The sequence below is a fragment of the Leucoraja erinacea genome, chromosome 22 (assembly GCF_028641065.1).
Source record: "Leucoraja erinacea ecotype New England chromosome 22, Leri_hhj_1, whole genome shotgun sequence".
Lineage (NCBI taxonomy): Eukaryota > Metazoa > Chordata > Chondrichthyes > Rajiformes > Rajidae > Leucoraja > Leucoraja erinaceus.
The window spans coordinates 4,910,361-4,922,349 of NC_073398.1; the positions used below are offsets into that span (position 1 = coordinate 4,910,361).

The following is an 11,989-nucleotide window of genomic DNA, read 5'->3' on the forward strand; positions in this document are numbered from 1 at the left end:
CACCCGCACTAATCATTAATCTGTCAATCTCTGCCTTAAAAATATCAATTGACGGCCTCCACTGCTGCCTGTGGTAATAAATTTTACAGATTCACCATTCTCTGACTAAAGAAATTCCTTCCTATCTCTTTCCTAAAGGTACATCCTTTTATTCTGGGGCTGTGGCCTCTGGTCCTAGACTCTCCCACTAGTGGAAACATCCTCTCCGCATTCACTCTACCCAGGCCTTTCTCTGTACCCTCCAGAGTTGGCTAATTCCATCCTGGGGAAGAAGTTCCAACTGTCTCCCCTTTCTATACCGCCCATAATTTTATATACAGCATGATCGCGTAGCGGTAGACTCACAGCACCAGCGACCAAGGTTCGATCCTGACCACGGCTGCTGTCTGTGCGGAGTTTGTACGTTATCCCTGTGACCTGCGTGGATTTTCTCCGGGATCTCCCCGTTTCCTCCACACACTCCAAAGACGTACAGGTTTGTAAATTGTCCCTAATGTGTGTAGGATGGTGTTAGTGTGCGGGGTCTCTGGTCGGCACGGACTCGGTGGGTTGAATGGCCGTTTCTCATGTATCTCTAAACTAAACTAGTTGTCCTCACTCCTGTCCTGTCCTGCCCAGCGTCTGGTCCTGGTCCTGGTCCGATCCCACCCTCAGTCCTTGCTCCCCTTCTCTGCCTGCACTCGTCAGCCACGGTGACGGTGTGGTAGAGTCGCTGCCTCACAGCGCCAGAGACCCGGGTTCGATCCCGACTACGGGTTCTCTCTGTATGGAGTTTGTACCTTTCTCCCCGAGACCTGCGTGGGTTTTCCCCAAGATCTACAGTTTCCTCCCACATTCCAAAGACGTACAGGTTTGTAGGTTAGTTGGCTTGGTAAATGGAAAAATTGTGTGTGCAGGATAGTGCTAATGTGCGGAGATCGCTGGTCGGCGCGGACTCGGTGGGCCGAAGGGCCTGTTTCCCCACTCTATCTCTAAACTAAACTAAACTAAACACTCGTACACCACAATGAAACTTCATTGACAATGGGATTTGTGTTAAGGCTGTTGTAGTAATCGTGGCGACACTGACCAGTCAGAAGGGAAAGGTTACTGGAAGGTTAAAGCACCCTGAGGAGCCAACAGGGGGCCGAGGAAGATGTTTCGAGGACTTCATACGTACAGTGCCTTTATAAACAGTGGAGACAAGTAGAGGGCGGCTCGGTTACTCAAGGGTAGAGTTACAGCAGCAGAGACCCAGGTTCAATCCTGACAACTAGTGCTGTCTGTATGGAGTTTGCACGTTCTTCCTGTGACTGCGTGGGTTTTCTCTGGGTGCGCCGGTTTCCTCCCACACTCCAAAGACGTACAGGTTTGTAGATTAATTAGCTGCGGTAAAGATTGTAAATCGTCCCTAGTGTGTGGGATGGTGCTGTTGTGTTGGGATCGCTGGTCAGCGCGGACTCGGTGGGCCGAAGGGTCTGTTTTCCCACTCCGTATCTTTAACCTAAACTAAAGTAATGTTCTTGTTTCTTCAACAGAGGGCCAAGATAACACCATGCTGGAACAGACATGCGATACTCTGCTAAGGTGCATTGTCACCGTTCTCAACCAGGGGCTGCGGAATGGAGGTGGTGTGGGTGACGTGCTGAGAAAGCCTTCAAAGAACGTAAGTGGCCGTTGCAGCCCGATAGGTTGCGCGCACACGGGGTCGTGGGAACTGAGTCCGTGCCTAAGCTGGATGTGTGTAGGAAGGAGCTGCAGATGTGTAAGAAAAAACCGCAGATGCTGGTTTAAAGCAAAGGTAGGCATAAAACGCTGGAGTAACTCAGCGGGACGGGCAGCATTTCTGGAGAGAAGGAATGGGTGATATTTCGGGTCGAGGCCATGTGTATATACACACACATTTTCTATACGCACAGGTTCTTTAGTAACTTGTCAGTTTCTTTGTTGAACTAAATTAAGGCGCATGTTGCAATCAATAGCGCTTGAACAATTGGTTGGGAAGAAATGTGTTGGCAGGGTGGCGCAGTGGTAGAGCTGCTACCTCACAGTGCCAGGGACCTGGATTTGATCCTGACCTCTGGTACCGTCTGTGTGGAGTTTGCACGTTCTTCCTGCCACCGCGTGGGTTTCCACCAATAGACAATAGGTGCAGGAGTTGGCCATTCGGCCCGTCGAGCTGCTGGTGTCCCCATGCTTTAGCTGCCCTGGTGCTTCTGGCTGGTAGAGGTGGTGGGTAAGGAGTCTTGGCGAGTTGGCGCACTGCATCCTGTGGATATACCAATGAAGATTGCATGATATGGTACTTGAGAAGACTGACACCATTATACAGGGCGTAGCAACCTTCTTTGCTAGGCCTCCCATTGACTGACTCCATCAGCGAGGTTCATAAGATCGTAAGTGATAGGAGTAGGATTAGGCCATTCGGCCCATCAAGTCCACTCCATTCAATCAGGGCTGATCTATCTCTCCCTCCTAACCCCATTCTCCTGCTTTCTCCCCATAACCCCTGACACCCGTACTAATCAAGAATCTATCCATCTCGTCCTTAAAAATATCCACTGACTTGGCCTCTACAGCCTTCTGTGGCAAAGAATTCCACAGATTCACCACCCTCTGACGAAAGAAATGTCTCTTCATCTCCTTCCTTAAAAAATTCCTTTAATTCTGAGGCTATGACCTCCCGTCCTTGACTCTCCCACTAATGGAAACATCCTCTCCACATCCACTCGATCCAAGCCTTTCACTATTCTGTCTGTTTCAATGAGGTCCTCCCTCATTCTCCTAAACTCCAGCGAGTACAGGCCCAGTGCTGACAAACGCTCATCATATGTTAACCTACTCATTCCTGGGATCATTCTTGTAAACCTCCTCTGGACCCTCCCCAGAGCCAGCATGTCCTTCCTCAGATATGGGGACCAAAATTCCTCACAATATTCCAAATGTGGCCTTACGTCCCTGTTATTGTATACAAGCCCTCTTGAAATAAATGCTAACATTGAGTTTGCTTTCTGTACTACCTCACAATACCACCAGGGGGCACCAAATGATGGCAGCCTCGCCAACAGTCTGTCTTTTTGTCTTTTTTTGTTATTTTTAGTGTGTTTTGATTGTATGTTTCAGTGTTCTCTGGTTTGTTTTATGTGGGGGGGGGGGGAGGGGGTCGGGGGAAACTTTTTTTAATCTCTTACCTTGCCGGAGATGTGATTGTATTGATCGTATCTCCGGTCGCTCTGCGGCCTAACATCATGGAGCTGGCGGCCTTGCTCGAGACTGAATTTGAGCCCCACCGCGGGAACGTGGACTTACCATCGGAGGCTGGGAGAAGCTCACAGTCTCGGTGTCGATGTCGGGAAGCTCCAAACGACGCAGAAGGTTTTGTCCAGCCCCGACCCGGGGTCAGATCGCCCGGCGTGGGGGAGCTGAGAATCCCCCTCGATGCAGGAGCTTGACCGCCCCGACACGAGGGCCCAAACGCCGCCGGCTACGGGAGCCAAGATCGCCACGTCAACGGAAGGCTCGATGCCCCCGACCACGGGAGAACAAAGAAGGGAAAGAGATTTAACTACTTTTTGTCTTCCTTCACAGTGAGGAATGTGGAGGGGTCACTGTGGTGGATGTTTATGTTAAAATGTGTTTAGTGTGTTCCGTTGCATTTTATTGGTAAATCAAATCAAAGTACAAAACATACTTGGCTAATAAAATATGATTATGATAATGTTAGCTGCTGCCACTGTGTGTCACTGATGGAGCAAGTGAATGGGAGGCCTTTCAAGAAGGTTGCTATGTCCTTTATGATGGTGTCGACCTTCTCAAGCATTACATCTTGCAATCTTGATTAGCTTCCGTGATTTCCCCATCCAAGGGGTGAAAGGATGGTGTTTATGACTGTCTCTATCCAGTTGTAGACACAAAATGCTGGAATAACTCAGCGAGTCAGGCAGCATCTCTGGAGAGAAGGAATGGGTGACGTTTTGGGTCAAGATGTTTCTTCAGGCTGAGAGTCAGAGAAGCGGGAGACTAGAGATATGGAAGGACTAGGAGTGAAAATGGCAGATCAAAGCAGACAGTGATCAAGGAAATGTACAATGTTTCATTGTTGGCTGAGAGGAAAGTGACAACAAGGCATACAAACAGAAAAATTAATCAGGAGGACATATGAATATTGATTTCTCTAACTTCAAATAATCCTTGCTTTCCCTCTCTCCATCACTCCCCCACCCTAGTTCGACTAGTTTCACTGTCCTCCTGATTAATTTTATTGATTGTAAGCCTCGTTGTCACCTTCCCCTCAGCCAACCATTGTAAATTTCCGTGATCAATGTCTGCTTTGATCTGTCCTTTTCACGCCTTTCCCTTCCATATCTCTAGACTCCCTCAGTCTGAAGAAGGGTCTCGACCAAAAACGTCACCCGTTCCTTCTCTCGGGAGATGCTGCCTGTCCCGCTGAGTTACTCCAGCATTTTGTGCCTATCTTCGATGTAAGCCAGCACATGCAGTTCCTTCTTACCCATCCCATCCAGTTGTAGATGGATACTTGGACACATTAAAGCATGAAGGTAGGAGCTGCTCTGTGCTTTGTTGAGCAAATCCCGCCCTGTGATGCTCAGATGCTCATGGTAGGCCCGGCTGATGGAGTTGCCCCTTCTCGTTTCAGGAGCCCCTCTTCTTTGCACGGGTGGTCTACGATCTCCTGTTCTTCTTTGTTGTCATCATCATCGTTCTGAACCTCATCTTTGGGGTCATCATCGACACATTCGCCGACCTGAGGAGCGAGAAGCAGAAGAAGGAGGAGGTCTTGAAGACATCGTGCTTCATCTGTGGTAGGTTGGTCTTGCGGAGGGGACGTGTGTTACTGGGGACACTGCTGCCCATTCGGCAAGTACCCGTTCCCCTTCATGAGTCTCGATCAGTAGCAGCCGATCAAGCCTCGATCTCGAGGACCAAGGGTGTGCGCCATTGTCAGGGTCATCAAACATTGACACGGAAAGACCAGTCTTGCCGTCTCTGACTACATTTTGCACAGAGATTTTTTTTAAAAGCAGCTAACTCCCAGCTAATGAACTAGTCAACATTTCCCTTGATCTCCATTCCCATTGGCCTATTTTCACACCTCACACTTCCTTATCTATCCCTCTCCCCTGACATCAGTCTGAAGAAGGGTCTCAACATGAAACGTCACCCTTCTCTTCTCCCCAGAGATGCTGCCTGTTCCGCCGAGTTACTCCAGCATTTTGTGTCTTATCTTTGGTTTAAACCAGCATCTGCAGTTCCTTCCCACACAAATAATGTCAAGTGTTGTGTGCAGAGTGGTTAATAGGTCATGGCACAGAAACCATCGAAACACTAGCTGCATAAATAACTTAAGGGAGTTGTTGGCCCACGTTCCAGAGAGCCGATACACAAGGCAGTCGAGGTGATGCTGGGGTTATACAACGTTTCCCTCTGGGCACTACACCTCTGAGACGGCCTTATGGCAACATATGATTACATAAGACATATATGATTACAATCGAGCTATCCCCAGTGTACAGATACAGGATAAAGGGAATAACGTTTAGTGCAAGATAAAGTCCAGTATACCAGGGTTCGATCCTGACTCGGGGGATTGTGTGTACAGAGTTTGTACCTTCTCCCCGTGACCTGCGTGGGTTTTCTGCGGTTTCCTCCCACACTCCAAAGACGTACATGTTTGCAGGTTAATTGGCTTGGTAAAGATTGTAAATAGTCCCTGGTGCGCAGGATAGTGTTAGCGTGCGGGGATCGCTGGTCAGCGCCGACTCGGCGGGCCGAAGGGCCTGTTTCTGTAAACCAAACTAAATTAAAATAAACCTCATCCTGCGGCCAGTGCATCTCCAGCCAGTGTTACAGGCACACTGCTGCATTTCCTGCAACACCTGCATCGTGTCAATGGCAGAAGATCTCCCTGTATGTGACCCATGCTAGAAACATAGAAACATAGAAATTAGGTGCAGGAGTAGGCCATTCGGCCCTTCGAGCCTGCACCGCCATTCAATATGATCATGGCTGATCATCCAACTCAGTATCCCGTACCTGCCTTCTCTCCATACCCCCTGATCCCCTTTAGCCACAAGGGCCACATCTAACTCCCTCTTAAATATAGCCAATGAACTGGCCTCGACTACCCTCTGTGGCAGAGAGTTCCAGAGATTCACCACTCTCTGTGTGAAAAAAGTTCTTCTCATCTCGGTTTTAAAGGATTTCCCCCTTATCCTTAAGCTGTGACCCCTGTTGAACAGCAATCCCCTCCCGATGGACTACTTTGCGATCTCCTTGGGTCACTTGGTACCACCACCAACAGCCCCACACTCTCCACCACGCAATCTTTTTTAAAATGGTATATATATATATATTTTTTAAATTTTATTAGCAGTTGTACAAAGATCAAACATTCGGCATCTAGAACTATACAATTATTGTACAGCTACATTTTTAACCTTATTACCTAAGTTGCAAAAAACAAAACACAGAGAAAGCAAGCAAGGAAAAGGTGAAAGGATATAGAAGAGAAAAGAACGAGGGAAAAGTCAAGTCAAGTCAAGTTTATTTGTCACATACACATACGAGATGTGCAGTGAAATGAAAGTGGCAATGCTCGCGGACTTTTGTGCAAAAGACAAACAACAAAACAACCAAACAAACTATAAACACAATCATAACACACATATTCTTTTACATAATAAATAATGGAAGGAAAAACGTTCAAAGTCCCCTGAGCTACCAAAGCAGTGCAGCAGAGAGAAAGAGGAATACGAAGAGATGGAGATATACCCTCCCCCTCCCCCCCCCCCCCCCCCCCCCCCCCCCCCCCCCTCACCCAACCTAGCATCGGATTTAAATTTAAATTTGTGTTTCACCATACTAATTGATGTAAAAATTCAGTAAAAGGTGTCCATGTCTTAAGAAATTGATCTGGTTTTTCCGCCAAGACAAGCCTAATGTTTTCCAAGTGTAGTGTCTCGGACATATCTTCACTGTGGCACGCAATCTTTACTTGACAGAAGTCAGCAGAACAAGAGGCCTTCAGTTTAGTGTAGAGATACGGCAATCAAAAAGGTAGTGTCTCGGACATATCTTCACTGTGGCACGCAATCTTTACTTGACAGAAGTCAGCAGAACAAGAGGCCTTCAGTTTAGTGTAGAGATACGGCAATCAAAAAGGCCCTTCGGCCCACTGAGTCCGCGCCAACCAGCGACTAATGCTATCCTACACACAAGGGACAATTAACAATCTTTACCGAAGCCAATTAGCCTACAATCCTTTCGTGCGCGGGAGGGTGAAACCCATGCCGTCACGGGGAGAACATGCAAACTCCACACAGACAGCACCCAAGGTCAGGATCGAAGCTGGGTCTCTGGGGCCGTGGCTCTACCAGCTGCACCACCGTGCTGCCCTTTGGAAGGGCAATTGGTAAAATATCATATCAGAGCTTAAACAAGCGGTGTGAGACGGGTGAACGGCCAACGGGACAGAGGAGGGGGGGGGAGAGATGTGCGCTCACGTTAGGAAGACACACCCAATCATGGCTGTTGGGATTTGCCGCTGCATTCCCAATTTTCCAGAATCCAGTCTATGGGAAGAGTGCGGAATGAAGGCACAGAGTTTGGTACGGCGCTCAAAGTCATGAGCTGAGCACAGCTGGTACCAGGAAACAGAAAGCTGTAAAGGGATGTTGATCGACCAAGTCATGAGCAAAGGTGCATCCACGGCAGAGGTTGGGGCGACTTCCAACCCTGGAAAGAAGATCAAGTTGGGACACAAAACGCTGGAGTAACTCAGCGGGACAGGCAGCATCACCGGAGAGAAGGAATAGGTGACGTTTCAGTCGAGACCCTTCTTTCCCTCTCCCTCCATCCCTCCCCCTTCCTAGTTCTCCGACCAGTCGTACTGTTTCCGACTACGTTTTATCTCTGTTTGCTTTGCACAGAGATTAAATAAAAGTAGATAACTCCCAGCCAAGAATAACTCCCAGCTAACATTCTCCTTGATCTCCATTCCCGTTGACCTATTTTCACACCTTACACTTCCTTATCTATGTAACTCCCTCTCCCCTGACATCAGTCTGAAGAAGGGCCTCGACCCGAAACGTCTCCCATTCTTTCTCTCCAGAGATGCTGCCAGTCCCACCGAGTTACTCCAGCATTTTGTGTCTTATCTTTGGTTTAAACCAGCATCTGCAGTTCCTTCCTACACAAAGAATGTCAAGTGTTGTGTGCAGAGTGGTTAATAGGTCAGGGCACAGAAACCATCGAAACACTAGCTGCATAAACAACTTGAGGGAGTTGTTGGCCCACGTTCCAGAGAACCGATGCACAAGGTAGTCGAGGTGATGCTGGGGTTATATAATGTTTCCCTCTGGGCACTACACCTCTGAGAAGGCTTTATGGCCCCATCATCATTTGGCACAGTGTTCTTGTGTGCTATGTAAAGGATTTTAATCAAGGAACCATCTAATTTGTGGTTCTTTGGGGGCAATAGTTTTAATGAGTGGCTTAAATGTGGTTTTCACGGGGACAATAGACAAAAGGTGCAGGAGTAGGCCATTCGGCACCTTCGAGCCAGCACCGCCATTCAATGTGATCACGGCTGATCATCCCCAATCAGTACCCCGTTCCTGCCTTCTCCCCATATTCCCTGACTCTGATCATCCCCAATCAGTACCCCGTTCCTGCTTTCACCCCATATCCCCTTACTCCGCTATCTTTAAGAGTCCAATCTAGCTCTCTCTTGAAAGTATCCAGAGAACCGGCCTCCACTGCCCTCTGAAGCAGAGAATTCCACACTCACCACTCTCTGTGTGCAAGGCTGATGAGAATATAACACTTTGCGCAGAAACGTACTTTGGACAACTAAATAGCAAATACTAAACTAACAAAGTGCAGGCTAAAATAAATTCTGCCATACAGTTAAAATTCGATACTTGTGCAGTAATACATCAAGCAGTTACCAGCCAACACTTGGGAACTTTTCACTATTTTTTTGTTTCATGAAAGTCATAACATTTCAGGATAACATAAAGCAACTAAATCATCCTTGGAAAACCATGTGTAATGGAGACAGTCAGATTCATGCGGTGGTGTCGGCTGGTGCTGAGTGAGTTTTGGCATCATCTGTACAAAGGGCTCAGGCTAAAGGTGGTTTAGGATTATTATTCTCACTCGTACCGAGGTACAGTGAAAGGCTTTGCTTTGCCATGCTATCCAAACAGGGCTGATAACACTGTATGTACTGTAAATATAATCAAGTCACACTCAAATAAAATAGGTACGGGTGGGACGTCTAGACCTCCCTCCTCAGGGGGACGGGACATCTAGAAGCCACGTCATGAGGGGCTGGGTGGGCTTCTGGAGGTCCACCCCCCCCTCCCCCCACAGACAGCGCCCGAAGCCAAGATCGAACGCGGGTCTGTGGCGCTGTAAGGCAGCAACTCTACCGCTGCGCCACCCTGCCACCCTTGTTGGGCAGTGAGAACTCGCTCCACCAGGGGGAGGGGTCTTTCACACAAGGGGTGCCCCCTTCTACGGGTGGGATGTGCGGACCTCCCACCTCGGGGACGGGACGTCCAGAAGAAACATAGAAAATAGGTGCAGGAGGAGGCCATTCGGCCCTTCAAGCCAGCACCGCCATTCATTGTGATCATGGCTGGTGGTCTCCAATCAATCACCCGTGCCTGCCTTCTCCCAATATCCCTTGACTCCACCAGCCCCTAGAGCTCCATCTAACTCTCTATTAAATCCATCCAGTGACTTGTTCTCCACTGCCCTCTGTGGCAGGGAATGCCACAAATTCACAACTCTCTGGGTGAAAAAGTTTTTTCTCACCTCAGTCTTAAATGGCCTCCCCTTTATTCTAAGACTGTGGCCCCTGGTTCTGGACTCGCCCAACATTGGGAACAGTTTTCCTGCATCTAGCTCCTTTTATAATTTTATATGTATCGATAAGATACCCCCTCATCCTTCTAAACTCCAGTGAATACAAGCCTAGTCTTTTCAATCTTTCCTCATATGACAGTCCCGCCATCCCAGGGATCAATCTCGTGAATCTACGCTGCACTGTCTCAATCACAGGGATGTCCTTCCTCAAATTAGGAGACCAAAACTGTACGCAATACTCCATATGTGGTCTTACCAGAGCCCAGTACAACTGCAGAAGAAGTATATGAGGGGCTTCAGGAACCGTTCCACCAGGAGACCACCACAGATACAACATGAAGGAGTTGTTGGCCTATATCCCAGAGACATGATATACAACGTAGTCAAGAGTGACGCTGGGGTTACATAACGTTGCCTTCTGGGCACTGCACCTCTGAGAAGGCTTTATGGCCCCGTCATAGTTTGGCACCGTGTTCTTGTGTGCTGTGTAAAGGAATTTAATCAATGTCCCAAAGATAGACACAAAATGCTGGAGTAACTCAGCGGGTCAGGCAGCATCTCTGGAGAAAAGCAGTAGATGATGTTTCGGGTCGAGACCCTTCTTCAGGCTCAGACCACCCTGATCTACCTGTGATGCCACTTTAAACAGTGGACCGTGTGTAGAGAAAGCTCCATTGAAGTCGGCAGCTTGGAAATAGAGGGTAATGCAGGAAGACGTGGGCCTTGGCATCAGGTTGTGCGGAGTGATCTCACATCGCAACAATTCACCCACTGAGCCTTAGGCTGAGGCGAAGTGTTCACAGCTTTGGCAACGCTAAACATGCAGGTTCCTGTTTATCAAGCTTGCTGCGGACGAAACGAGACCATTGAACCGCCTGGTTGTAAAAAGCAAGGAAGCGTTTCACGGACTAACCTTGTCGATTCTATCGGTTGGGCGCGGTGGCCGGTGTATGGGCGTTTTAGCCTTGCCCGGAGGAAGCCAGGGTACAGAGCAGTGGGATCAGGAAATCACTGAAGAGGCAACCTTCCCACACTCCAGGAACCCGAGTTTAGTTTTAAGTAAAGAGTTTCCCTTTGTCACCATAGAAAATCACATTGGAGTGAGTCAGCACAGTGGTGCAGCGGTAGAGTTGCTGCCTTACAGCACCAGACAACCCGGGCTCCATCCTGACTACAAGGGCTGTCTGTACGGAGTTTATACATTCTCCCCGTGATATTCTTGCGTAGGTTTCCTCCAAAATCTTTGCTTTCCTCCCACACTCCAAAGGGTTGTAGGTTAATTGGCTTGTTGTGAATTGTCCCTAGTGTGTGTAGGATAGTGTAAGTATGCGGGGATCGCTGGTCGGCACGGACTGGGTGGGCCGAAGGGCCTGGTTCCCCGCTGTATCTGTGAACTAAGCTAAATCTATGTGTTGGCATTGAGGTGGAGCCAAGTTAAACATGGAGGATCCTGGTTCAGCTGCATCAGTAGTTGCTCCTTGCTTCTTCTGTTGGGTCCATGGCTGGCTCCTCACCACTGCATGCCCAGTGTTGGCCACCCAACGACAGTGTGGACAACAGATGGATTGTTTGAAGGGCCAGGTTTACAGCCCCTTTGGGGAGAGCCATGTGTACAGTGGCAACCAACGTTGATCGCAAATACTGGCTGGCCAGAACATAGGGGCAGCACGGTGGTGCAGAGGTAGAGTTGCTGCCTTGCGGGGGCCAGAGACCGATCCTGGGTTTGATCCAGTCTGCGGGTGCTGTCTGTGTGGAGTTCTCCCGGTGACCGCGTTGAGATTTCTCCAGGTGCTCCAGTTTCTTCCCACGCTCCACGCTAGAGTTGCTGCCTTACAGCGAACGCAGCACTGGAGACCCGGGTTCGACCCCGACTACGGGTGCTGTCTGTACGGAGTTTGTACGTTCTCCCTGTGACCTGCGTGGGTTTTCTCCAAGATCTTCAGTTTCCTTCCACACTCCAAAGACGTCCATGTTTGTAGGTTAATTGGCTTCGGTAAAACATTGTACAAATGACCCGAGTGTAGAAACATAGAAACATAGAAACATAGAAATTAGGTGCAGGAGTAGGCCATTCGGCCCTTCGAGCCTGCACCGCCATTCAATATGATCATGGCTG

At 48.8% G+C, this 11,989-nt stretch overlaps 1 protein-coding gene across 2 annotated transcripts in view; it reads left to right on the forward strand.

Annotated features, from left to right (window-relative positions):
- The window catches only part of itpr2 (inositol 1,4,5-trisphosphate receptor, type 2), a 387,486-nt gene that overhangs the window by 200,638 nt on the left and 174,859 nt on the right, over positions 1 to 11,989 (forward strand). For both annotated transcript variants that reach the window (XR_008725216.1, XM_055652809.1), the window contains exons 52-53: positions 1,518 to 1,645; positions 4,637 to 4,802. Coding sequence is in view for 1 of the 2 variants with exons in the window: in XM_055652809.1 (XP_055508784.1) it covers positions 1,518 to 1,645; positions 4,637 to 4,802 (294 nt within the window). In the remaining variant the exon portion in view is untranslated. The remainder of the gene's footprint in view (positions 1 to 1,517; positions 1,646 to 4,636; positions 4,803 to 11,989) is intronic.